This window comes from Dromaius novaehollandiae, chromosome W, assembly GCF_036370855.1.
Source record: "Dromaius novaehollandiae isolate bDroNov1 chromosome W, bDroNov1.hap1, whole genome shotgun sequence".
NCBI classification, from domain to species: domain Eukaryota; kingdom Metazoa; phylum Chordata; class Aves; order Casuariiformes; family Dromaiidae; genus Dromaius; species Dromaius novaehollandiae.
The window spans coordinates 56,216,177-56,240,230 of record NC_088130.1 but is presented as its reverse complement, the minus strand read 5'-3'; the positions used below and the strand labels follow the sequence as shown (position 1 = coordinate 56,240,230).

The following is a 24,054-nucleotide window of genomic DNA, read 5'->3' as shown; positions in this document are numbered from 1 at the left end:
TAAAGCTTGGTGTTACTAAGTGGCATCTATATTTATCACATTTGCATTTTAAAATGAATAAGTTAACTATTCCTCTGTTTTCTATAAATTTTTGAAGTTATTAATCTCAAGAAAAAGCCCCCTAGATCTATATAATTCTATATATTGCACACATATGGTGATATAACTCATAGTCAATATCTCATGTTGCAGTTAATATCAGGATGGCAAAATACATAGAATAACCTTGGCATACTAAGAGGAAATTAATTTAAAAGATCAAGAGGTAAAATTTTAAACAGGAATCTCTAGGCAAAGGCCATTAAAAAAAATCCTGTTTGGATTGTGATGCCTTCACCGAATTTCATTTGATAGGTTCCAACCCAAATGTCTTAAACTGTGTAGTCAGGACAGATGGAAAATTAAGAGGGGTAGATATGTTTCAGTTTGAAAGGAGCAGGGGAAAGAACTATGACATAGATGACTAGTTTACCTATAAGCATAAAATGTACCCACCACATCAGGAGGTGCATTGTTTTAGGTAACCTTTGCAGCTTGAAAGATCTCTGTATAATTTGCGAAGTCCAAGAGCCTGTGTGTGCATGCTGAATGTTTGCTAGAGTCTCTGAGGGGCTTATGCACTTCTTTTTAGAGAAATCTATGAAAAAATCCTGACAAAAATCTATAATGGATTATGATTGAATGGATATAATATTACATATTCATAACTGATCTTTTTAAAAGCTGCAGATTATTAAGGAAAAAAGAAGGAGAACAACATAATTTTTGAGGCTTTAGTTGAAGAAAGAAAAATCAATACTTTGTAATTATGTAAACATACAGATACATTATTCTTAACTTTCTTAATTGAGCCCTACGCAGCCACCATAAAAACAACTAGGTGTAGGCGAAAGGTGTAAAATCTTCACTTCATCATAGAGGTCTCCATTTTTGTTTATGCTTCTAGCTCAAAAGATTTCTTCACTTATTTTATTTTAATCTTATTCTGAATAAAATCTTCCCACATATGGAGTTACTCTGGAAAATGCTATAAATTCACACACTCCTTTTATCCCAAATATCTTTCAAGTGTAGACAATCCCTAAGGCAGACATGCCTTTTTTTCCCCCATGAATCACAATGGAAAAGCCTGCTAAACAAGGCCAGACTTCTAAATTCTCTAAATCACAGTTTGCTCACTTAACTGCCTGCAGACAAAGACTCCCTCACTTTTACCAGATAGTTTTTGAGTAAACATCCTGCTTCAGATCCTTTCACAGCAAACTGCTTCCACCATGATTTATTGCAAAAGCCGATGTTAAACATAATCATAGGGATCCTTCTTTTTATTATGAATGATCTAGATCCCTGCTAAAAACACTTTGTTGCCTCATGAGACTTCATGCCCAGACTGCTGAAGTTTACAGAAAAAGCAAAGTCATGTTACACAGGATCTTCAAAAGCTGAAGGGGAAGCTATGGCCATTTTGAACATTTGGTGCCATACACTCCTACTATTTTTATCTGTTGTTTCGTCAAAGCAAAGGGGTGGTTCTTGATTTCAGTACTTGCAAGCCACAGGTGGCATACCACCGAAACACAGTTGCCAAGCTGAAGTGAGTCAACTGTTCTGGACAGAGCTTTTAGAGGGGATCTGGGTATGCGGAAGTATGAGCGAGTGTTTCTTCTGCCTTCCCAAGACATCACTCCTTGCATTCCTATTCCCTCAGTGCACAGAGAGGAACCATGTGTTGCTCTCTTAGAGAAGAAACACGAAGGAAAGACTCTGGGCTCTGTGTTGTAGCCCATTACTTCCTATGGTGAAAAGCTATGTGGATTGGACCCTGATTCCCTCCCATAACTACAGTGTGGGGGAAAGGATGGAATATTTGGCCTGAACAGAGGCAGGATGTATCCCAATTAATGAGCTAGCTTAGTCAGACTCTTCCCTGGTGGAGCACATCCAACAGCTAACGATGGAAAACTGCCCCCTAACACTAGACTCCTCCACTTACAGACTTCAAAAGATTGTGTCTCAGTTCTTATCAACTACTCTTTACAACCACTGGGTGAACCAGTCACATGATGAGTAGTTTGCAGTTCTACCTGTTCTCCACAGCCAAAAGATTACGTTACTGTCATAGAGATGGCTCAGAGGCTGGCTCCATTCACATGGACCATCGACAAAAGCCAAATCCAAACAACACAGAAATCACGGGTGAGGAAACCCAATTTTTTGAGTACACAGCCATGGTGTGTCATTACTGACAACCATGCTCCTCTGGCACAGTGGAATCCTCCATAATAAAGGTATTTTTTTTTTAATCTGTAAGAGGATGATCTGTCTCAGAAGCTGGTATGAGACTGGAAAATGAATTCTCCAAAAATCTCAACATCATCACAAGTATGTGGTACGCTTCACTCACCTTGCCTTCTCTAAGATCAATGAACAGCAACGTGTATTTTTATCTTGTAATCTTAATACTAGATACTCCACCGGAAATGCTTCTTCCTTTGGAGAGCAGTTGCAATAACAAATATGTGCCAAGTGTTACTCATGTTGATCGGTACACTGGCTGGAAGACAGCCAGGGACTATGCTGATGAGCACAGTGTAAAAACCTTAACAGTGAGGAAGCCACTGGAAAGCTTGCAGTTATTTAGAGCAAATTCAATAGACCTGTGGTGGATTACCTTCACTGGTAGGATTTTTCAAGAAGAGCACCTCCTTATGAACCCCAAATTGAATATCCCACGCCTTCCTAGTTTGCAGCTTGCGTGGCTGCAGAGATAATCTTCCAAAGCCGTCATGAGAATTACAAAATCTGCCTGAATCTGACAGCAGCCTGAAACTCAGAGGTATGAACTTTTGTGATCCATCTAATTTGGCCTCGATATGACTGGCTCTTGCTTAATCACAGATTACTTTTGGTAAATATGTGCATGTCAGAGAGAAGACAAACTACAATACTGGCCAATATGAGTGCTGCCAGAAAAGAAAGTCGGGGAAAGAAGACACTAGAGAAAGGGGAGTTAAAGAAAGAAAGAAGGATATCAAGGAAGAAGAAAAACAAAAGTAGTAATGAAGTCGATGACAGCACACTGTACAAATAACAAACAAATACTTGGACAATACATAAAGAATAGACATAACTTTTTTCCACCCCCTGCTATGATCTCTTTGCCATCTTTTACCAACTAGTCAGCAATCCCATGTGACTTGTGGGCAAATGTGGAGCCCTAAGTTTATTCTCTGTCTTGTGAATGGTAATTAAACAATGCACTGAAATCTCTGACCCAGCCTGGACTCCCTTCCATGGGCCCTTCTCTTCTCCATCTACCGCAGCTCCTCAGCCTCAGAGGGCAAGCTGATAAAGGTGTGGGAGAGAAAGCTGGACATCAGACACACAGTTACAGAACTACTCCTTCCCTGCAATTCCTGGAGTCCTGGGCATGCTCTCTCTGCCGGGATCAGTCAGAAGCTCACACTCTGTCCTCTCCAAAGGGACCAGGTTCGACCTTCATGCCTTGCCCCTGAGGGACTCTCTACTGTGCCCTGGGAGGACTTTGAGTTCCCCACTCTAACTTCTTCCCAAGGTTCTTAAAGTGTTTTTATGGGATATAGGCTCCAACTCCCTTTCTCTGATCTTTTGTCCAAAAGGGCTTAATCACCATTTCCTTGTCTTCACTTGTACCCCCAAAAGGTTCAGCTTTCCTTATTTTTCTATCTCAGCATTGTTCCCACTGTGGGCTGAGAGACAGCTTCTCTTGTGAGCGCCTGTTTTTCCCCACATATCACAAAATTAGACCATGGGACTCATTGAACATAGTATCAGTGTGAAGAATTTAATAAGATTCAAAAAGGGACTGTAGGAACATACATAATTTATATGGACATCAAAAACTCTCAAAGTTATCAAAGTGAACAACAAAACAAACAAACAAAGCTCTTTTCCAAAACAAAGCCCCCACAAACCCTCAAGGCATAACAACCCTGATGTTTCAGGGCTTATACTGATCTCTAACAGAGATTAGGATGAGACCTAAAGTAGAGGACAGATAATCCCACATCTGCCTAATGTGTAGTTTCTTGCACCTTCCTCTGTCTGTTAAATTTCAAAAAAAAGGATACTGGACTCAAAAGATTTGGGCTTTTGTTCCACAAATGCTATATTCCTTAAAGGGATGCTTTGGATCCTTCTTGGCCTTCCCGTCCTTTCTTCCCAGGATCCTTGAACTCCATTACTTCCCCTTGCCTTCCTCCCCCTCCCCTTCCCATCCCCTCTAATCTCCACGGGGGTTTCTATATTAGTCTGAGTGGCGGGATAGGTCTCAGCCTCCATCTGGGGGGATTAAACTTAATTTATCTTCTTAACTCAGCAACAACTTCCACACTGAATCCTCTTCCTAGCGTTACTCCAGGACTTGGCGACCACTTCAGCCAGCCAGGTCTCTCTCAGGGACACCAGGGGGAAAAAAAAGGAAAAAGTCATTAACCCAATTTCCTCTGGGAACAGGAGGCTGCCAAAGCGGGAGTCCCGCGGGACAGGAGCGGGGCCGAGGAGGGCTGAGGGCTGGCGGCAGCGGGGAGGGGACAGGGCTCGCCGGGGGCACGGGGCAGCCCGGGAGGGTGGTGCAGGCTACGAGGCGGGCGCGGGGCGACACGGGGCCAACAGCCCCCCGGCCCAGGGGGGTCCCCAGCGCCCCCCGGGCAGGGCCGCCCTGGGAGGGCTGCTGGAAGGGGGGTGGCCGCCGGGGGGGGCCCTGAGGCAGGGGCCGCCTCTGGGCTGCTCCGGGGGGGGCCGGGGTCAGCGGGCCGGGGCCGCCCCGAGGGCGGCGGGGCCGGGGGGAGGCGCCGTGCCCCCCGCCGTGGCGGCCGCCGCCCGCCCGCCCCACGGCGGCCGTAATCCCATCAAAGGGCCGGCGCCAGCCTCCGCCCGCCCGTGCCGTCCCCGCGCGCCTAAAAGCGCGGCCGCTCCGCGCCGGCTGCAGCCCCGCTCCGCGCCCGGCTGCCGCGCAGAGGCGACGCGCGGCGGCGGCGGCGCCCCTCGCCCCGGGCCGGGCCCCGCGCCCGCTGCCCCGCGGCCCCCAGCTCGCCCCGGCCCCGGCCCCGGCGGGGGGAAGCCGGCGCCCATGGAGGCGCCGCGCCGCTGCCGCCGCCTCGCCCTGCTGCTCCTGGCTTCGTGCATCGGCTGCGCGGCCGCGCCGCGGAGGAGCCTCCCGCGCAGGCCAGGTAGGGCAGAAACCCCGTCCCGTCCCGTCCCGTCCCGTCCCGCGGCGGCGGCAGCCGGGGCGAGCGGCGGCGGCGGCGGGCAGCTCGCCGCGCCCGGGCGGTGCTTGCGCGCAGCGGCCGCTGCTGCCGTGCGGGGGCGCGGGGAAGCTGCCGGGGCGCCGCGCTCGCCCCGAGCGGGACTTGAGCAAGTTCAGCCGCCGCTTAAAACCGCCGCCTCCGCGGGCAGGGCAGCGCGGCCGGGGCCGGCAGCCTCTCCCGCGGCTGCGGTTCTCGGTAGTCCGCGTTGCTGCCGTCGGAAAAGGAGCCGGTCGGTCCTGCGCGCACGGACGGGCGGGCGCCGGGGTGCGCGCAGGGGCCCCGCTGCCGTCGCCTTGCGGCGCTGCCCCTCTCCGCACGAAAGGGGCCGCGTTAAACATCACCCGCGATTTCTTATTACTGCTAATTTTCTAAATCGAGCCTGGCTACTTTTTGTAATTTCCAGTCGTGACAGAAATGTGCGAGTGCCGCATTTCGCGTGCGGTGGACAATGCATTATTTACACTCTTAAGCATATAATTGATTAACTTTGCTTTGAAGTAAATGGCTTGTATTTTCAGTGTTGTTTCCTTCCTGAGTTTGGATCAGGTCTGTGTGTGTACGCAGCAGCCCCTCCTTCCCCTCGAAAAGGCTAGCTTTATTTCGTTGTTGTTCTTTGTATTTATGTTTATTTTTATTTAGACAGTATACTTAGAGAATATACTGTTGAAAACAGCAAAGTTGCAGAATCATTATAAGATCCGTTTTCTCTGGCATTTTCCTTCTAATTCTGACCGAGTCATTCAAATGCCAAATCAAGACCCAACTCCTGCTGCTGTGGAAGTAATTGTCAAAAATGTTATCGGTTTCCCCAGGACTGGGCTGTAGCCCCTAATTTGTGGTGTTGCCCGAGCAGAGTTAAGAGTCAGGTGAACTGCTCTGTCAGTCAGGTTTCCTGGTAAAGGCTGCAGGACTGTACTTTGGCTATGACATTTATCTGTACGGTAGTGAATTAGGTAAGACAGAGTAGTGCATCTGTGAAAGAAAATGGTTAGGGAGGTGGCAATTTTATTAAAAAATTGTGTAGTTACTCTATACAAAGCATGACATGGGGTACTTCAGGATTTTGTTCCTCTGCGTTTCCTCTGGCTGAACATTACCTTTGCTCCACAGTAGAATTCCCACTGGTGTCAATAGGGTTTTTACATGTTGATCAAGGCAATATATGGTCCTTAGTGGTCAAAAGTTAAAGGCCTAGACTGAGCATCTTTTACAGCCCTTGTAGTCTGCATGGTTTGAACCAGTGAGATGGGACACAGTGTATCATGAGGTTTGACATTTTACATATGTTTAAAATTGTGATCAGAAAATACTGATGCCTGAGACAGTCCCAAACACTCAGCCGTATCTTGAAATCATTAAGGCCAGCATTGATTTTTATCACTGACTTTCCATGGATCAGTGTGAATCAGATGAACTGGAAACAAGTTTAGTAAATTTTTCCTCAGTTGACAAAATGTTTGTAGGATCAGACCTTTTCTGTATGTTTACAACATTGTTAAAGTGTTTGTATTGCTGTTTTTTTTAGAATCAGTATTGTACATTCTCTTGCTCTTGTGGAAAAAAAAATGTCTGTACAGTTGGAAACTTAATACTTAAATACAACCTGAGCTTAAAGCCCTTATTGGACAGATGGCTAATTTTACTGGTCTGACCTTGCCTCTTAGGGATCTAGTCCCATGATCCTTGGTTATCATAATAGCTACCATTAAGTACATGAGGAAATTAAATAGACAGTAGTTGTGAATGAGATGATTAGTAGCTTGCATTAAAATATTAGATAAGCAACTCTGGGGATAGGAATGTGAAGGTATTTTTAAAGATTCTGCTAACATATTGGTCTACTTGTTTACCCTAATCACAGCAGAGCTGTGTATCCCAATGTATTAAATTAAAATAGTTCATCTTGGAAGCAAATTGTAGTACTGTGGAGAAGATGAATTAATATGCTAATGTAGTATATACGTTACTTTCGTTAGCTGTACATTTTCTGTTTATTTTTTTCTAACTTTAATTCTTTCAGGTTTACTGACTGATTCAGTCATTCATTTTCCTGTTCTTTTGTGGTGTGAAAAGAAGTCTGTTTTTTATGGGAACAGTTTTAACAAAACCTGTGCAGACATTTGAAAATCCACTTGTGGCTAGATTTGGAGAAGGAAATCCCCCGGAGAGTTTGTGTGATTTAGTTCCCACCTACATGCTGCCAAAGGCTATTGGAATTGGGGGTTTCCAGGAATCCTGTGGCTGAGGCCGTACTGTGAAATGTCCTTTTCAAAGCCCTGAGAACAGGTATCGTTCTGGGTAGTACACATCTCTGTCTTGTTCCTGCAGCTTATCCTACGCTGGACAGTTGAGAATGAAAGGCAACTATCATGTACTCACACATCAAAAAGTAGCGGGTGAAGAAGAGATAAGACAGTCAGAGGTGTGGAGTTTTTTCACTTTGCCCTTTTAATAGCAATAGAAGGTGGGATTTGTACAGGAGCTGTATGTGAGGTGCAAGCAAAAGATCACATTGAGAGAAAAGTGATAAAACCAGTTTATCTTTGATAATGGGAGTTAACTGGGAGGTCCTGTGGGTCAAAAGAAAAACGGTAGTCAAAAGCACCTCTCTTCTTCCGAGTTTCTTCATTCAGGATTCAGCTTACAAAAATCAATTTTGTAATCCCAAGAAAGCAGTGGAGTGAGAAATCTATTTGTGAGGTTAAAATAGATAGTAAAATCATTACAAATACACCTTGCTAAATTAAGCTTCAGGAACAAAAACTGTCATGCTCAAATTCAAAACATCCTGATGACTGCTAAAGTCATTTGAACATTTATTTACAGTTACATGATACACTTACTGGAGACAAGGAAATGGGATGACAGACACTTTGGGAAGGGCTTAAAACAAATCTTTAGACACCGTGTGGTGAATACCATAGCTGGGAACAGATTAGTCTGGGATTCTCTAAATCTTTTACTCCCAGGAGAAGTGGCACTCGTGCTTCTTCTTTTCAGATGTTTTTTTTCCTTTTGCCTTCTGCAAAGCCACAGATTTTTACCGCTTCTGTTTCACATTTCAGTCAACTGATTGCTAGAAAGCCTAAACATCACCTTCTACATGTAATACTCCTACTAATACAAATATAATTGTATTGAATTTTAATGGTTCTATGATTTTAGAGAATTACAGAAGAAAGAGCTGACCACTAACCTGGTTCTCCACGAATGTTCACTGCATGAACTTGTTGCACTATATTGCATTGTTACTTTTTTTGTAACAGACAGTAAAGCAGAAATCCAGAGGTCTGCAAATATTAAACCTATCAAGTTGATCTTCACTGAGAAAAGAAGATATTCGTCTGTGATGTTTTGAGGTCAATTTTTTTATGATTGCCAATTAATATAAATAAAGAATTGAATTGAATTTCCTGGCTTGAATCAGTTTCCCAGATGTCCACAATGGTAGAGTCACTGACTTTGTAAATGTTAGTGCTGGAAGAATTAGGCCCATTAAAGCCTGAGACAGACCTTTACGAGCGTGTAGCACTCCATATCAGAGCCAGATTTTCAAAAGAACCCAGCCTTCAGGTCAGCGCTACACTAAATGACTTTTTTTTCCGAAGAACTTGGCACTGGGATAGCTGAATTCTTTAGAAAATCTGGCTATAATAAGAGCTGCTGGATATGGAACACTTTGGGAAATCTAGCCCTATTTAGATATCAAAATAGGTCAAGCTACCTTGAAAATCATGTCTACAGATGTGGAAAATGTTGCTGTCTTTGGGGAAAAAAGGTTTGTTTTAGTTTTTAAAATATGAATTTTTGGGAACAACGTTAGAGTGAGTTGTAATTCATTGTCACAATAAATTCTGTGTGTAAAGCTTGCAAGGATAAGGTCGATGTTCTGCTGAATTTGAAATGTCTGTGAGAAAAGAAATGAGTCCAAGCCTGAATAATTCTTAATGCAGAGGCTGCAGAACTGGCACCGAAGGTGCATATCTGTGAGCTAAAACTAATAAAAAAGATGTGAATTATTTATTTGGGGGAACATTAGTATCATTCTTTTGTTTCAGACATAGACCAAAACGTGTACTATTAGAATACAGTGGTGTATGTCTTGAACACCAATAAAATCAAACAAACACTAATGATATATGTGTTTATTGTTGTTGTTTATCACATTTGGGTGTCACTTGTGTCACAGCACTGTGTGATGTTTTTGTTTTGACTGGACTTGCAGTTGTAACTCTTGAGCCCATATTCTGGTACTATTACTGCCAGCATTCATCAGTCTGATCACCACCTTGCATGGATGTATTTTTCTGGGAGCTACAAACATCGTCCCCATTCCCTCTAGGGCAGAAGATACTTTTATGGCTAGGAATTCATTGGATTGTTTCACTTTTGCATGTTACTTAGTGTGTCACTGTTAATCACGCATTTCAAAGTATGTTTTATGATTTTATTTAGTCTCGTTCACATCAAAATGTTTCCTCCTACCCTTCCCACCTGAAATCACTATCTTCCTCTGTAAAAGGAAAGCTTTCAGTAAATGCTTTTCTTGGGCATCATTTTTGCAAATGCCCCCTCCAAAACTGCTGTTTAAACATGTCCATTTTGGATATGCAAGATTTTATATTGTTGCAGAAGCTTGAAGGGCATTTCCAAACATGAATTGGCTACAGAACTTCCACCATTCTCCAGAAAGGTAAAATTAGCCAACCAAATTTTAAACGTTGGTAAAATTATGCCAAGAGCAGAGGTTGGAATTCCCAACGTTGCTTTGCAGAAGAGGGGTCGTTCTGGAGTCAAGGCGCTGGAGGGAGACTCGGGAAATCTTTATTTGCTGAGGCTGTCATAGACTTGCTCTTTGAGGGTTTGCCAGTCCCTCCCAGGCCAGGCTTTCCATCTTTAAAATGAGGTTAGAGTGGGTTTGCACTTTTATCCTTTTCCAAGCATACCACAGTAGTTTGTAAGAGGACTTTTATATAGTTCCCAACAAAGCTGTACCCCAGTTTTAGTCAAGGCTGCTACCTAAGCATTACCTTAGTAATATTATGTGGAAGAATGTCTCCGTATTTTCCAGTATGCCTTGCAGGAAAAAAACAAAAACCAAAACGCCTCTTATTCTCCAGAAGATGCAGTGACACTGAACTAGCCAGGGCACATGCTGGTGAGTGTATTTCATTTGGAGTGAACATACCCAGTGTGCAGATTCACACTCTTGAAGTTAAACTTTATGGCAGGAATTCTGAATAACAGTCACTCAAAAGGCAGCCTGAAGAGCAGGAGAATACACTTTTGTCTTAAAACAGAAAATTTCAGTGGATGAGGTCTCTTTAGTACCCCAGAAACTCATCACTTAGCTGGGAGTATACTTGGGAGTTTCCCATTCCTCAGATGAAACTTATTTTAGGGCTCAACCTTATGTCTGGTTCTGCCTGTACCCCTTTTATGTGGTCTTACTAAAAAAAAAAAAAAAAAAGAAAAAGAAAAAGAAAAAGAAGCAACCAGCAGTGCTGCTTCAAGGTGAAGCTTCAAAACAGGACTGATATGTCCTTTCCACATTTTTTTATACCACACATTAAGTGAAACACTAAAACAAATGGTTAATAGAAAGCTTTTCTCATATAAAAGACATTACTAAAATATATCAAAGATGCTAGTAATCTGAGTAAATTACCATGAGCGAGTGTTTGCAGATTTGATTATTACATTTTGTATTAGTAGATAATGCAGCTTTTCTATTAGAAAGAGGCACTATTTAAATATTAAAGAATGTACAGTCCAGTGCTGTATTTGTTAGCGAGCATGTAGCAGTGGTCTGTGATCAGGTGATTAAAGACCTTTCAAAGCACAGGCATGAAGGAGACTGTTAGCTATGTGACCTTGAATGAAATTTCCTAATTTTTATCTGTGCAAACATATGATCTATCTGGAAAAAAAAAAAAAAAAAAAAAAAAGAACCGGAACCTGTTCTTCACAATTGATTCCTGTTGAAAGGGAATACTTTTGGATAAAAACATGCATGATATGATTTCCTTTTATTTTTTACTTTTAGTACAGATGTTTACACATGATGAAGAACAAATTAGTTATTTCGTATACAACTACCTCCCCAATTCCTCAATGCAAACATTCAAACCACAGCAAAAGGTGAACAATATTTTTTCAGACTTTTCAGAAAACATTTACCACAGAGTTGAGAACAAGCACAGTAAGATTCATCTTTGAAAGTGACTGCTTCAGAAAAGCATAAGCCACTGAAAATTGGAGGCTTAGAGCGGAAAGCTCCATCTCAACCAGTTAGCTAAATCAAACCCAGCTAATGCTACAGTGTGTGATGATCCATAAACTCTCTGGGCAAGAAGTGTCTGGTGTAGAATATGCCAGGTTCGCATGGATTCTTCTGCTGAGCTCAGTGTAACTACGCCTGTGAGTAAGGGCTTCTCATGAAGAAAGCTCGTCAGGATTTCGGCGTCAAATGAAGGAGAAATACACATAATATTGACCCAGGGAACCTTTTATCCAGAAGGAACAGGATAGCTATTGGGCCGTGAGAGAAAACACTTCTGTTAGCAATTCTCTGACTATATAGTTAGTCAGAAGATGCAGGCTTTGTTTTCTTAAAAAGATCTTTCATGCAAACTTTGCCAGAAGTTATCCTGGCTAACTTTTAGACCTAGGAGAGATTAAATATGTCCAGGTGCTAACATATTCTGCACCTGGCGTTCTGTGATTCACACACCAAGTGGTGGTCGGGTGTTTTTCAATTTACCTTATAGTTAATAAACATTTTTTAAATAGTAGTGCATATGACAGTCAAATTCAGAACAGTTGTTCTAAGATGGGGACACTGAGCAGTTCTGAGTATCCCACTGTCTATATTCTCAGAGGATATTCAGCTGGTTTATCTCACATGGAAGGATCTCTAAAGTTGGAAGAATCCCAAGCCAAATTATCCTTCACACCTCTCTTGATTTTTACAGTCATTAAAAATTGCTGGCACCTGTGAAAATGATGGTACAGTCAAATATCAACACCTGTGCACAATTGGAACTTGCAATTTGAATTGTCTTTCTAAAATTAGGGGGAAGGAGCATGTTGTGAATGTTCAGCGTGCTGCTTTCAAACACAGAAATTATTCCAATTCTTCTGATGTGTCAGAGGCATTATTCCACATACAAAGTTTTAAACCAGAGCTGGCTTTCAGTTGCTGAGCTCAAAAATCTTCTGAAAAAAACCACTAAGGGCAGAAGTTATAGATAATTTCACTCAAATTCCTGCTTACCTGAGAAATTTCAACTAGAAGATCATTTCAGGAAACGACAAATGAACGAAACCCATCAAACTGCAAATGATTGAAAGTAAGTGTCTAGGACCAAAACTTTTGTGATTTAATTAGAGATAGCAGAAGCCAGAATTTGTTACTTGGAACAGAGATGTTAGCTCTGTTTCATATCCTGCTTTCTAGGTAATCACAGGAGAGGACAACAGGTTTCTAAAAGTAAGCAGCTTTTTATTAAGATAACTCTTTGCGGAGATGGTGGAATTGCAGCTGGTGTTCCAGCCATGTACACAGTGACCAACTTCTGCAGACACTTCTGCAGACACTTTTGCCTTCGTGTGCTATGCAGATTGCTACTGTTTTCATCTTCATTGAACTGTCATAATGTCAGCACTGTATTATGGTGAACTATAGTCTCTATGTTGTAGTCACAGTTGACTATATGGTCAACAATTGCAATTTTCTCCATATATGTGCTAATGAATTTAACTTACACTCTGAGATGATGCCATTCAAGCCATTTCATTTGTGGAGTAGTAAGACTTAGTGATTATAGTGAGGATGAAAGAAGGAACCTGTGGAATATTAGGAAAAGTCATTGCTGGACAAAGGATGAGCCACCACCTAAAATGGGCAGAAATGGGAAAAGAAAGAGCCCTTTGAACTGGCTGAGGCTAGGAGAAGCCCCCCTGAAGAGGCTGAGGGAAGGGCATGGCTTGTACTGATAAGGTGGACTCTGCAAGCTGCAGAAGCAATGTACCTGTGGAGCAGGGAACGCTATGAGACGATTTGGGAGTGTCAGGTTGTTAGCTTCATGGACAACAAAGCTGTGCCCAGGCTACTTGCTGTTCCCTCATGTAACTGTGAAGTTGTGTTTCTTAGGGAGGAACTGAGTCTGAGAAGAATTTCCTGCTGCTTGAGAAGTTTCCAGATTTCCTCCCTGACTTGGCATTCAGGAGCCTTTATTAAAATCGCAGTTGCGTTTGTGCTAATTTCTGCAGTCAACCTAAGATTATTGGACAGTAGCATCTAAATAAGACTTGCTGCCAATGTACAAAAGCTTTGGCATGGGTTTAATAACAAAAGTTATTAGCTTGTTAGGTCTCCTTCTTGTAGAAACACCTAAATTCAAATTTCTAGTTCCAGTGTGAATCTCAAGGTTTTTCAAGTCTTCTCTCAGAACAGTGGCAGGATTTTTGAAAACACAGAAGCAGCCTCATGCCTGTATTTTCAAAGTTAATGCTTCATTTCTCAGTTTTGGAGTGCCCAGCTCAAAGAGGCCTGGTTTTATATTTTAAAAATAGGACACACAATCTTGTCTCTAGCTGGCTATCAAAAAAGGATACGCCAAGTTTTGGTGCCCTGGTAACAGACGAAGGGCTGGAAATGCCATCCAGTGAAGTATCCAAGGCAGCTGAGCTTGAGCCACATGGCAGCACCAGGAGGAAGTGGTGAATGATAGTAATGGGTGACTCCATGCTGCAGGGGACAGAGGCCCCTGTCTACCGACCTGACCTGCTGTCTAGGGAGGTTTGATGTTTGCTGGGGGCTTGAACCTGGGATGTTGTGAAGATACTGCTGAGGCTTGTCTGGCCCTGGAACTCTATTATCCCCTGCTGCTCTTCCACGTGGACTCCAATGCTACTGCCAGGGGAGACCTTGAATGTATCAAGTGTGATTACATGGCTGTGGGGGTGAGGGTCAAGGGCATAAGGGCCCAGGTGGTTTTCTTCTTGATTCTGCCAGTGACAGACAAATGCCTGAGGAGGATCCTGTGAGTAAACAACTTGTTGTGTAGCTGATGTTTAACAGCATTTTGGCTTCTATGAACATGAGACCATCTTTGAGGGTTGAGGACTACTAGGAAGAGATGGGATCTGCCTTACAAACTGAGGCAAAAACATCTTTGCCAACAGGCTGGCCAAACCTGATGAGGAGAGCTTTAAACTAGGAAAGATGAAGGAGAGAGATGACAACCCACAGCCAAGCAAGGAAGTGGTGGCCTGGGTTGGAAAGCAAAGGGTGACCGGTGATGTAGACAGGAAAGAACTTGAATCTAGCAAAACAGGGCAGAAGGGGGCCCACCCCAAGCCTTCAAGGGCAGATCAGCAGCACAAAGACAAGCTGGAGGCCAGCCACTAACAGTGTACCCCAAGGGTTGATACTGGGGCCAATGTTGTTTAACATCTTCATTAATTAGCTGGACAGTGGGGCAGAGTGCACTCTCAGAAGTTTGCAGCTGATACAAGATTGGGAGGAGTCGTAGACACACCAGACGGTTGTGCTGTCATTCAGGAGACCTCAACAGGTTGGAGAAAAGGGCAGAGGGGAACCTCATGAAGTTCAACAAAGGGAAATGTAAAGGCCTGCACCTGGGAAGTAGTAACCCAACGCACCAGTACAGGCTAGGGGCTGACCTGCTGGAAAACATCTTCGCAGAGAAGGACCTGGGGCTTCTTGTGGACAACAGGTTGAACATGTGCCAGCAGTGTGCCCTTGCAGCAAAGGTGGCCAACAGCATCCTGGGCTGCGTTAAGAAGAGCATTGCCAGCATGGCGAGGGAGGTGATTCTTCCTGTCTACTCAGCCCTGGTGAGGCCACATGAGTGCTGGGTCCAGTGCTGGGCTGCCCAGTACAAGGAGGATGCGGACTGACTGGAGTGAGTCAGTGGAGGGTCACAAAGATGATTAAGAGACTGGAGCATCTGATAGACAAGGAGAGGCTAAGAGAGCTGAGACTGTTCAGCCTGGAGAAGAGAAGGCTCAGGGAGGGATCTTATCAATGTGTATAAATACCTGATGGTGGGGCTAAGGAAGACAGATTCAGACTGTTCTCAGTGGTGCCTGGTGACAGGGCACGAGGCAGTGAGCACAGCCTGAATTACAGGAAATTCTGTTTAGACAGTAGAATAAATGTCTTTACTGTGAGGATCATCAAACACTGGAACAGGTCACCCAGAGAAGTTGTGGAGTCTCCATCCTTGGAGGTATTCAGCACCTGGCTGGATGTGGTCTTGGACAGCCTGCTGTAGTTGACCTTGCTCTGAGCAGGAGGATTGGGCTGGACAATTTCCAGAGGTCCCTGCAACCTCAACCATTATGAGACTTTGTGAAGTGTCAAAACTCTCTTTTGAAAATGTGTATTTCAGCACTTGCCTTTAGCCTCCTTCATGCCTCTCTCCATACTGTCATCAATTGAAAACAGCAGCTGTACAATTATAACTCTGCTCTGCTTTGTACAGGGAAAGCAGACATTTGCTTTTAGCTGTAATCAATACTAAGATGTTCTGTGGGACATCACTCTGGTCTGCATAGTGTTTGAGGTGGTGAAACTGTTGATGAGGCCTGTGCGTAAGCCTCTGGTCTAACCAACCTGGATAGACATTCCTTTTTATTATACTTTCTGGTGCATGCCCAGATCATTTGTATCCATCAGTAATGAGCTTCAAAATAATTAGGACTTGGAGGGATTGTGTGAAGCCAAGATGCTGTGTGTCCTGTTGTCAGCCTGCACATTTGTTGCTTGTCACATGCTCAGCTCTTTATGTTTTAATCTTTGTGTGTGTCTGCGCGCACACACACACACACACACACACGTTTGTGTGTATGTGCATAAAATATCGATGATTGTAGGAATTTTCTATGATCTGACATATTACCAGTTTTGTAAAAGATGCCCTTGCATTTTATTTGTTATACCAAGTTAAATGTTTCTTCAAGAGTTTAATTTAGTGTTTTGTATCAGAGGAACATTGAGAGAGAAAAATTGTCATAGATAGAGCAAAGAGATTAAGAGACATCAAGACAAACATTTTTCAAGTAGCACAAACAATTTAGCCATGGTTCTCATTGAAGATATTAAACTTTGGCTAGCTAACTCCTGAAAAATATACCTGCAAGTGATATTGATGGATGAGAAAAGGAATTTTCAAATTATTTACGTGGCATTTTTAGGGTTTAACTGGATTTTTATATGTGTGTGTATCTATATCTATAGACACTGTATCTATATATCTATAGATACAATAAAATAAAGATTTTATACATGTGTGTGTATATATATATATATATATACACACACACACACGTGTAAAATAAAGCTGTATTTTTTGTGATAATAAATACAAAGTCTTTGATCTGTGGTTATCCCGCATGTTTTACCTGTGTTATAAACACTTGGAGGATGTAGCAAGCTGACTTTTATCCTTATTTTTTATCATTTCATTTCAGAACAGTAAAACCTACTTAATACAGTTCTCTTTCACCAACAATGCATAAGACTCCATTATGAACTTTAAGCACAGGGTGGTCAACTTCGTTAATGTTTTCAGGTTTCTTCTTATAGCAGTATGAGTGTGATGTGTCTTAATGCGGAATTTTTCATACCACATGTGCTGTAAACATGAGGAAAACATCTACAGTATTCCTCAGAACCTCATAGGATATTAGCTGTGTTGGTGATGTGTGTGTTACTTTGCCATCGTGACAAATACTATGAGAGTCTTGTAATAAGATATAAAAGGAAAAAAACAGTGGAGGAGAAGAAAACTGCTCAATTTAGGCACTTAATTTATTCTTAAGCTTTAGAAATGAAACGGTCTTGCTAAAGCAAGTTACTAAGTTCTCTGTGTACTTAATGGTGAGTAGCAGTTGCCTGTAGAAAGATTCACACTGCCTGTGACTTCAAGGGTTAAGGTATTCATGTTATGGCTTGAACCAAAATATGAGCTTGGAAAGGCTCCCTGTCTCATCTTCCTTGTCTGAAATCCTGGCTGTGTTGTCCCATCACTTGGCTTGCTGTGGCTCTGGAGCTCGTCTGATTCCATGGTTCAGCTCCTTACGGCATCTGATACTTAACCCACAAGAGAAAAGAGAATAGTTCTTTTTTCCCCTAGGGTTAGTGAGTTGAATTCTCTTACCATGAGATCAGATGAACATCTGAGTCAGTGCAAAAGGGGAGGGAGAAGCCCTGGGAGTCGGGGTGGGAAGGTGGAGGAGCACGTGTGGAGGGAAAGGGATGGGGGAAGCGGGGAGGTGGCAGGGTAGGGAAGGTGTGAGACCTTTCCGTTTTGGTGGCAGTGAGTTATTACTTCTGCTCCATGGCAGTATGAAACTATGCCCTTAAATGACGAAGGTTTTCCTGGGTCCAGAGTTTCATTTGCAGCTTTCATGATCTGTCCTCATTGAGGCAGATGTAGCAAACGCTCTGTGGTACCAACTTGCAAAGTCACTGTTATTTGCTAGCTGCTGCCCTTTAACAAAGTTGCTTTTCCTTCACTGCAGCTGGAATTCCAATGTCGAAAATCACCGAGGGAGGCAAGGTGGGAGGGGATGCCACCGGCACACTGGGGTGCGCGACTGGCATGCTAATTTTTATCCAGCCTGTCCTCCTGTTAGTAAAGTGATAATTCTCACTGCGTGTAACACATTATTGCTTGTTTTCGGCTACTTTCTAATGCTTATGTTAAACCTCCCAGAGACTTTTTTTAAAGTTGTTTGAAAACTGATGCAATAGCAGATGAGTTGCTGAACGTCCCAGCACAGCGAGGACCGGCTGCTGTGCAGGGGCGGCGGGCTGGGCGCCGAGGGGACGGCAAGGCAGGCAGCGCCGTGGGCTCTCCGCACGGGCCCCGTCCCACAGTGCCCAAACAAGATGAACAGAGCAGGTCCGGTGGCAGCAGCCAGGCTGAGCCCAGCGAGCGCCGGACAAGTCTGTAGCCACGATGCAGGTCCGAGGCCGGGCCAGGCAAGGGGACCAGCAAGGGCACCTGCAGCATCGCTCGGGCGAGGACCAAGGGTGAGGGCCTGAGGCTGAGCGCAGCCCCCGAGGCGAGGGGCAGCCCCAGATGGGGCCTCTCGTGGCCTCTTTTCACCCCAGAGCTGTGTCCGCAGCAGCCTCATCCCAGGTTTCCCGCTGGCCGCGGCAGAGCTGACCCAGAGCGCAGCATCCAAGCCCCGAGGGAGAGCAGAGGAGGTTGCAGAGCCTCTTGCTGCGCTTGTGGACCTGGCACTGAGAACTAGAAGTTGTTAAAGAGTAAATGGGGTTTGAAAAAAGAACAAGGGTGCTGCTTCTTGGAAACAGGAAGCAAGCACGTGGGGAAAATTCGCAGCAGCAGTAGCCTGTAGGCTTGAGCACAGAGAGATCAGCCTCCGTGTAGCTCATTCTCAGGGAATAAAGATCTGATTACCATTTCTCTCTGCCGTGCTAATGTGCTGCAGATAGACATCACGAATTAGAGAAGCCAGGCCCCAGCACTGGGACTATGACAGTTTAAGTGCAAGTCTGTTGAGGGGCATGAACGCTTGATTTTGACTCAGGCTTCCAGGAATACACCTGAAGTTATGCAGCCAGCGTGCCTCCATGGAGCTATTTTTTAAAGGCATCTCCACTTACCTCTTTGCATTAACTAGGGCAGTAAGGCACTTATATTAGGAGAAATATTTCACTAAGTGTCTAAATGCAAGTACAGTTCATGTACTTGTATTAGGCAGACCAGCTCCTAATCTATAATAATCAAAGACATGCAGGACTCTAAAAGATAACCAAAGATTACCCTGTCTGTTCCCCTTCACTAAGCCCAGGATAGGTATAGATTTAGACTTTTGCTTAGAGGTAATGGTCTGCTCTGTTTTTAATAACTTTTAGCATCAGGAATTCTACAAAAGCTCTTCCAGGGCGTAACTATTCCCAGTTAGAATTTTTTTTCTACATCTAACTCATAAAAAAATTCTTTACCAAATCATTTTTTTTTCTCCTTCTCACGTGAACTTCTAGAACAACTGGTCACTGCGCACTATGAAACAAGCATCTGTCTGTGGAAAAATTCCTTTCTCCCTCTCTTCTTCCCAGAATCGGAGCCCTTCCCTGAATCAGTCTTACACAAGGAGCACAAGGAAGGGCATCTCTTCCCCATGCTCACCTCTTCCCTTCTCTTTTGCACTTTGCAGGGCCAAGGTAAAGCAGGAAAAGCAAAGACACAGCCACTACTGCCATCATGCAGTATATGGAGAATGTGCGGGTGCACAACCTGATCACAGCACATGGCATGTTTGTCACAGCAAGGCAGTGGAGGGGTTCAGTTAGGAAAGTATAGAAAAAAGCAACGGAGCAGGTTGCTGAGGATAAGAGGAAAGCTGAATGTGGAATGAACTTGAGAGAAGATGACTGCTGGGTGGAAGCAGAGAGCATGTGGAATATAAAGTTAGCTTAGGACAGAGAAAGTTCAATTGAAACTACAGGGAGTGGTGTCCAGAGCTGCACCTTGCGGCTGGAGTCCGTTCGGCTCCTCCAGACCGGGGCCAAAGGGCCTGATCCGGAGACAAGCCTTGCGCAGTTCTGCATCTGTGTGCGGCAGCTGTGTTATAACTTCAGTGCAGCAATTCCTCCAGGTGCACAAATGTTACTGCAAGGTGTTTTCTCACTACAGCAACCTCGGAGGTACTGACTGCTTTGGAGCAAAACTCGCCTACTTTCAAAAGGTTTGTGCAACACGGTCTGGAGCACTGAAAAACCCTGGTGACTCCATGGGACTGTAACAGCTAGAGTCCCTGAGATCATGCTGACTGTGCTAACCTGTAGGTGATCCAGGGGGATCTTCTGTTGTCTGGATCCAGTGGATTAATAGCAGTGGTGTGAAGAGACATGCCGTGCTGCTCTGTCCATGCTCTGCCAGAGGTTTTGAAAGGGAGAGGAACCAGTTCGGCCTTTGCTCCTACCTGTTTCCTCACGTACACCCTCAGTTTCCTCGTTGTTGCTTTTTGTTAGGTGACTCGTTTAGAGAAAACCACCAAGATTTATCAGGTTTTTGATGTTTTCTAAGGTTGATGCTGCTGTTCAGCGTACCACAAGCAGAATTGGGAGAGACTGGCTGAAAATTTCTTGATGCAGTCATCGTCTTCTGCGATTATTGTGGTTGGGAGATTCTTGCTTTCTTACATACTGCTGCTGAGCAGTGGGAGTTGGAAAAAGCTTCAAAGGGATGAAAAGATGGCACATTTTTTTCATTTAGGATTTCCTGACCTTTTTTGGTTTGTCATGCTGTCTTCATTCCACTGTGGTGTTTACATAACCTAGTTCAGTCTGTAAAAAGAAGAAAAACGAAAAAAGCCCCATCAATGTTTATTGTTTTACAAATGAGAGTTTCACCATTATTTCAGTGAGAGAGCAAATGGGCCATAATATACTTTAGTTTAACACTAGGAAAGGACAGAATTATATTTCAATAAAAAAGATTTTTTTTCCCCATTAGTTAATGAACTGAATTAAGTAATGTTTGAAACAAAAGGAATCTGAAGGATTTTTTTCTCTTTGGGAAAAGTTGCTGTCCAAAAACTTAATTTTAGAATCAGTTTGAATTGTCTTTCATGAGGTTTTCTATTCCTATTTCATCATTTCATGACGTGTTCTTAGTGACAGCATTTCCACAGCAAATTTCCTTTGTTTTGTGGGATAGGAGATGCATCAATCTAGAAAATAAAAAGTCCTTTGATCGCTACCTATTAAGAGTTACCCATAGAGATTTTAAAAATAAAATAATGAAACAGCTGTTTCATTTTGCTGACCCATGGCCACAGCCCGTTGAGAAATTTCCACTAAAATGGAAACATGCAAATGTAACAAGCTCTATCCAACTCCTCTGAAGTGCCTCAGATTTGAAGCCTGTGATTGTAAGAAATGTATTTGTTTTGAAGATTATTTTAAAGGGATTTTTTTTTCCATAACTGTTCATCACTGTAGGAAGATTTGGGGGTCACCTCATGACTGGATTGAGGAAGAAACCTGGCCGTGTCTACACTAGCAATTTCCTTGCAATAATTGGGGCAAAGCATCAACCTGAAGCAGTTGCTTCTGCGCTCTTCCTGACTCCCTTATGGTTAGGCTGGGGGCGTGGATTAATTTAAACTGGAGTGTTCACTTTAGCTACCCAAGCTAATTCTGCTTAGGATTGCTAGTGTAGACGTGCCAGTTGCATCTCAGCTAGGCAATTAAATAGTGCCGAGGAGTGCCTCTTGGGTCTGGTACCTTGTTGACTGTATGGCAACGTTGCCCGTGGTCTCTGGCACGCTTTTCACTGGGTCGGCTAGCATTCCCGCAGCAGATCCTCCCCCTCTTCCCAGGGTGGTGGAGAAGCTGCCACAGGCCAGAGACCATTTCCAGAAGGCAGTTTGCACGTGGCTATCCTGATTATAGAGTGCAGGACTTTAATAATATGGACACAATAGGATGGACACAATAGGATGGACACAATAGGATGGCAAGGCCATTATTTGCCAGTTGGCCTCTGAGTGAGAGCATAACAGTGCTGGGCACATTTCATTGACCAGTACGGATGTATCCTGAGGCTGCCTTGACCTGCTGCCAGTGCTCTTCAAGGCGCAACTGGAATCTTAATTCCCGCACAGGGCAAGTAAGAGGGAGCAGGAGCACACTCTCGCTCTTAAATTTTCAGAAATCTGTCAGCTGTGATGAATAAAAATGAGACTTTTATGGATGGGATAATTTTTTTGACATTTTTAATTTGGCTTGCTTTTGTGAAGCAAAGATTTAAATAGTGGTAAAATTTACTCCAGCTGAGGGAGAGGACTAATGTATTCTTCAGTTCACATGGAGAACTCATTTGGTAGTTTCTTCACTGTTTTAGTAGCTTTTGTGTATTTTTAGAAGTACAGAACCGAAGAAATCTATAAACAATAAACTAAATAGCTGTAAGCAGAGAAGTAAATGCAACAGTGTCAGTTCAACACTGTTTATCTGCAGCTGAGTCCTCACTTGGCTTGTATTTGATACGTTTTTATGATGTATAGTCATATGTGCAAGACTATTCCCCATTGATTAATAGATTTTTTTGCATGGGACCAAAATCATAGCTTCTGTTTCCTGTTTCATTAAAGCATTTTGGACAATATCAAACTTTCTGTGCCTGACTGGCCAGAAAGAGGAATGACTGTATTTGTACAGAAAGAGTTTACTTTTATTTTTAATAAATTTGTTCTTTGTTCTTCATTATTAGAGCTAGTGTCCATGAGTTCTTAGGTACTCACAGGATCCAACTGTAGAGATTATTTTCAGGTGGGATCCTCACTGAGACAAATCTTTGCAGTATATAGCAGATATATTGCTTCCTCCTTCTTTGCAAGGACAAGCCCTGATCTAATTCAGGCATCAAGTCACCTGTCATTTGCAGGATTATGTTTAACAAGGATTTTAGATAGAGCAACCTGCTCTGGAAATTATCATCGCTATCTGTAGTTCCATTACGAATGGGACTGTAGGGTGTTCTCCTGCCATCCTGCTACGTCCTGTCTGGGAAGAGCTGCAGCTAATGAACGTCTCTGAGGGCGGGAGCCAGCAATACCTGGCAGTATTTCTGTGCTTGTCACAGCCGTGCCAGGCAGGTTGAACCCGCGGTGCTGTGTTGTGCCAGGTGCGTGGCTGATCAGCAGCCTGCTACACGTGCCGATTCCCGTCCAGGAGCTCTGCAGAGGGAGCAGGCTCAGCTGTGTTCTTGCGTTGTGCGTGGCACTACCACATCAAGGGGAATTTCATGCTGAGTCTTCAGAAGAGAGCTGTATCTGACCTGAATTGTAGGGGAAACTACAAATACCCAAAGAGTTTTACCCTTGAAAATTGTTTTAGCGTTCAAGCATGGAGCTTGTTTCATAAAACCATAGATATTAAGAGCAATTCTAATATCCATTTTTAGTGTGCCTAATTCTTGATGCTCTGTAAAATCTTGCAAAATACCTCAAGCACACATTTATCTCAAAGTAATTTGTTAGTGAAGCAGCAATATGTACTACAACAGTTGTGATGAGCTGACAGACCACTTTGATATGCTGCTACAGAGCAACTGTTTAAAAGCCATAAGAGCTTTTGCATCTCAGTGGCATAAACATTGCACATGTCAGATATTGCAGTTATTTTGTCATGGCTATGAAGGGAATGTTCAGCCCAAAAAAGGACATTCTTTGCTTTCTGCCGGGGTATGTGAAATTCGGACTCTGGCAGCGCTGCTCTGAATCCCTAGAAGCCCATCAATAAATGACAAGGTCACAAGCTGTGACAGAGGAGGACCATGGGGACAGCCGCACGGTATGAGATAGTCCTATTTGCCTTTCCCTTTAACCTCCCCTGGAAATAACTTCCCTGTGAGGGGCAGAGCTTGGTCAGGTTTTCCTTTTCCCCTGTGACGCTTTTGGTCCGGAGGCAGTGTGCTTCAGCGGTTTGCCCAGCACAGCGAGGGCGGAGAGGCCGTTTGCTGTGCGCTTGTGTCCCAGGGAGGGCGATGCACGTGGTGGCGGGGCGAGCTGATGTGGTACCCGGGCTGCTTCGAGGAGGATCCCGCGGTCACCTGCAGACCAGGAAGCGGTGCTGCTGGGCTGCCCAGCATGCCTCGTACCTTCCTGCCATGATCTGCACAGCATTAAAGAAATTCTCTAATTTTTAGGGAAAATTAAACAAAGCAATTGAAAGTGTAGACCTTTCTGACTCGGT

General features: G+C 43.8%; 1 protein-coding gene across 1 annotated transcript in view; it reads left to right on the top strand.

Moving 5' to 3' along the window:
• Positions 1–4,846: 4,846 nt before the first annotated feature.
• LOC112983595 (pikachurin) overlaps positions 4,847–24,054 on the top strand; it is an 81,699-nt gene continuing 62,491 nt past the window's right edge. Inside the window, exon 1 of the mRNA XM_064499729.1 lies at positions 4,847–5,210. Coding sequence (XP_064355799.1) covers positions 5,111–5,210 — 100 coding nt within the window. The 5' untranslated portion in view covers positions 4,847–5,110. The remainder of the gene's footprint in view (positions 5,211–24,054) is intronic.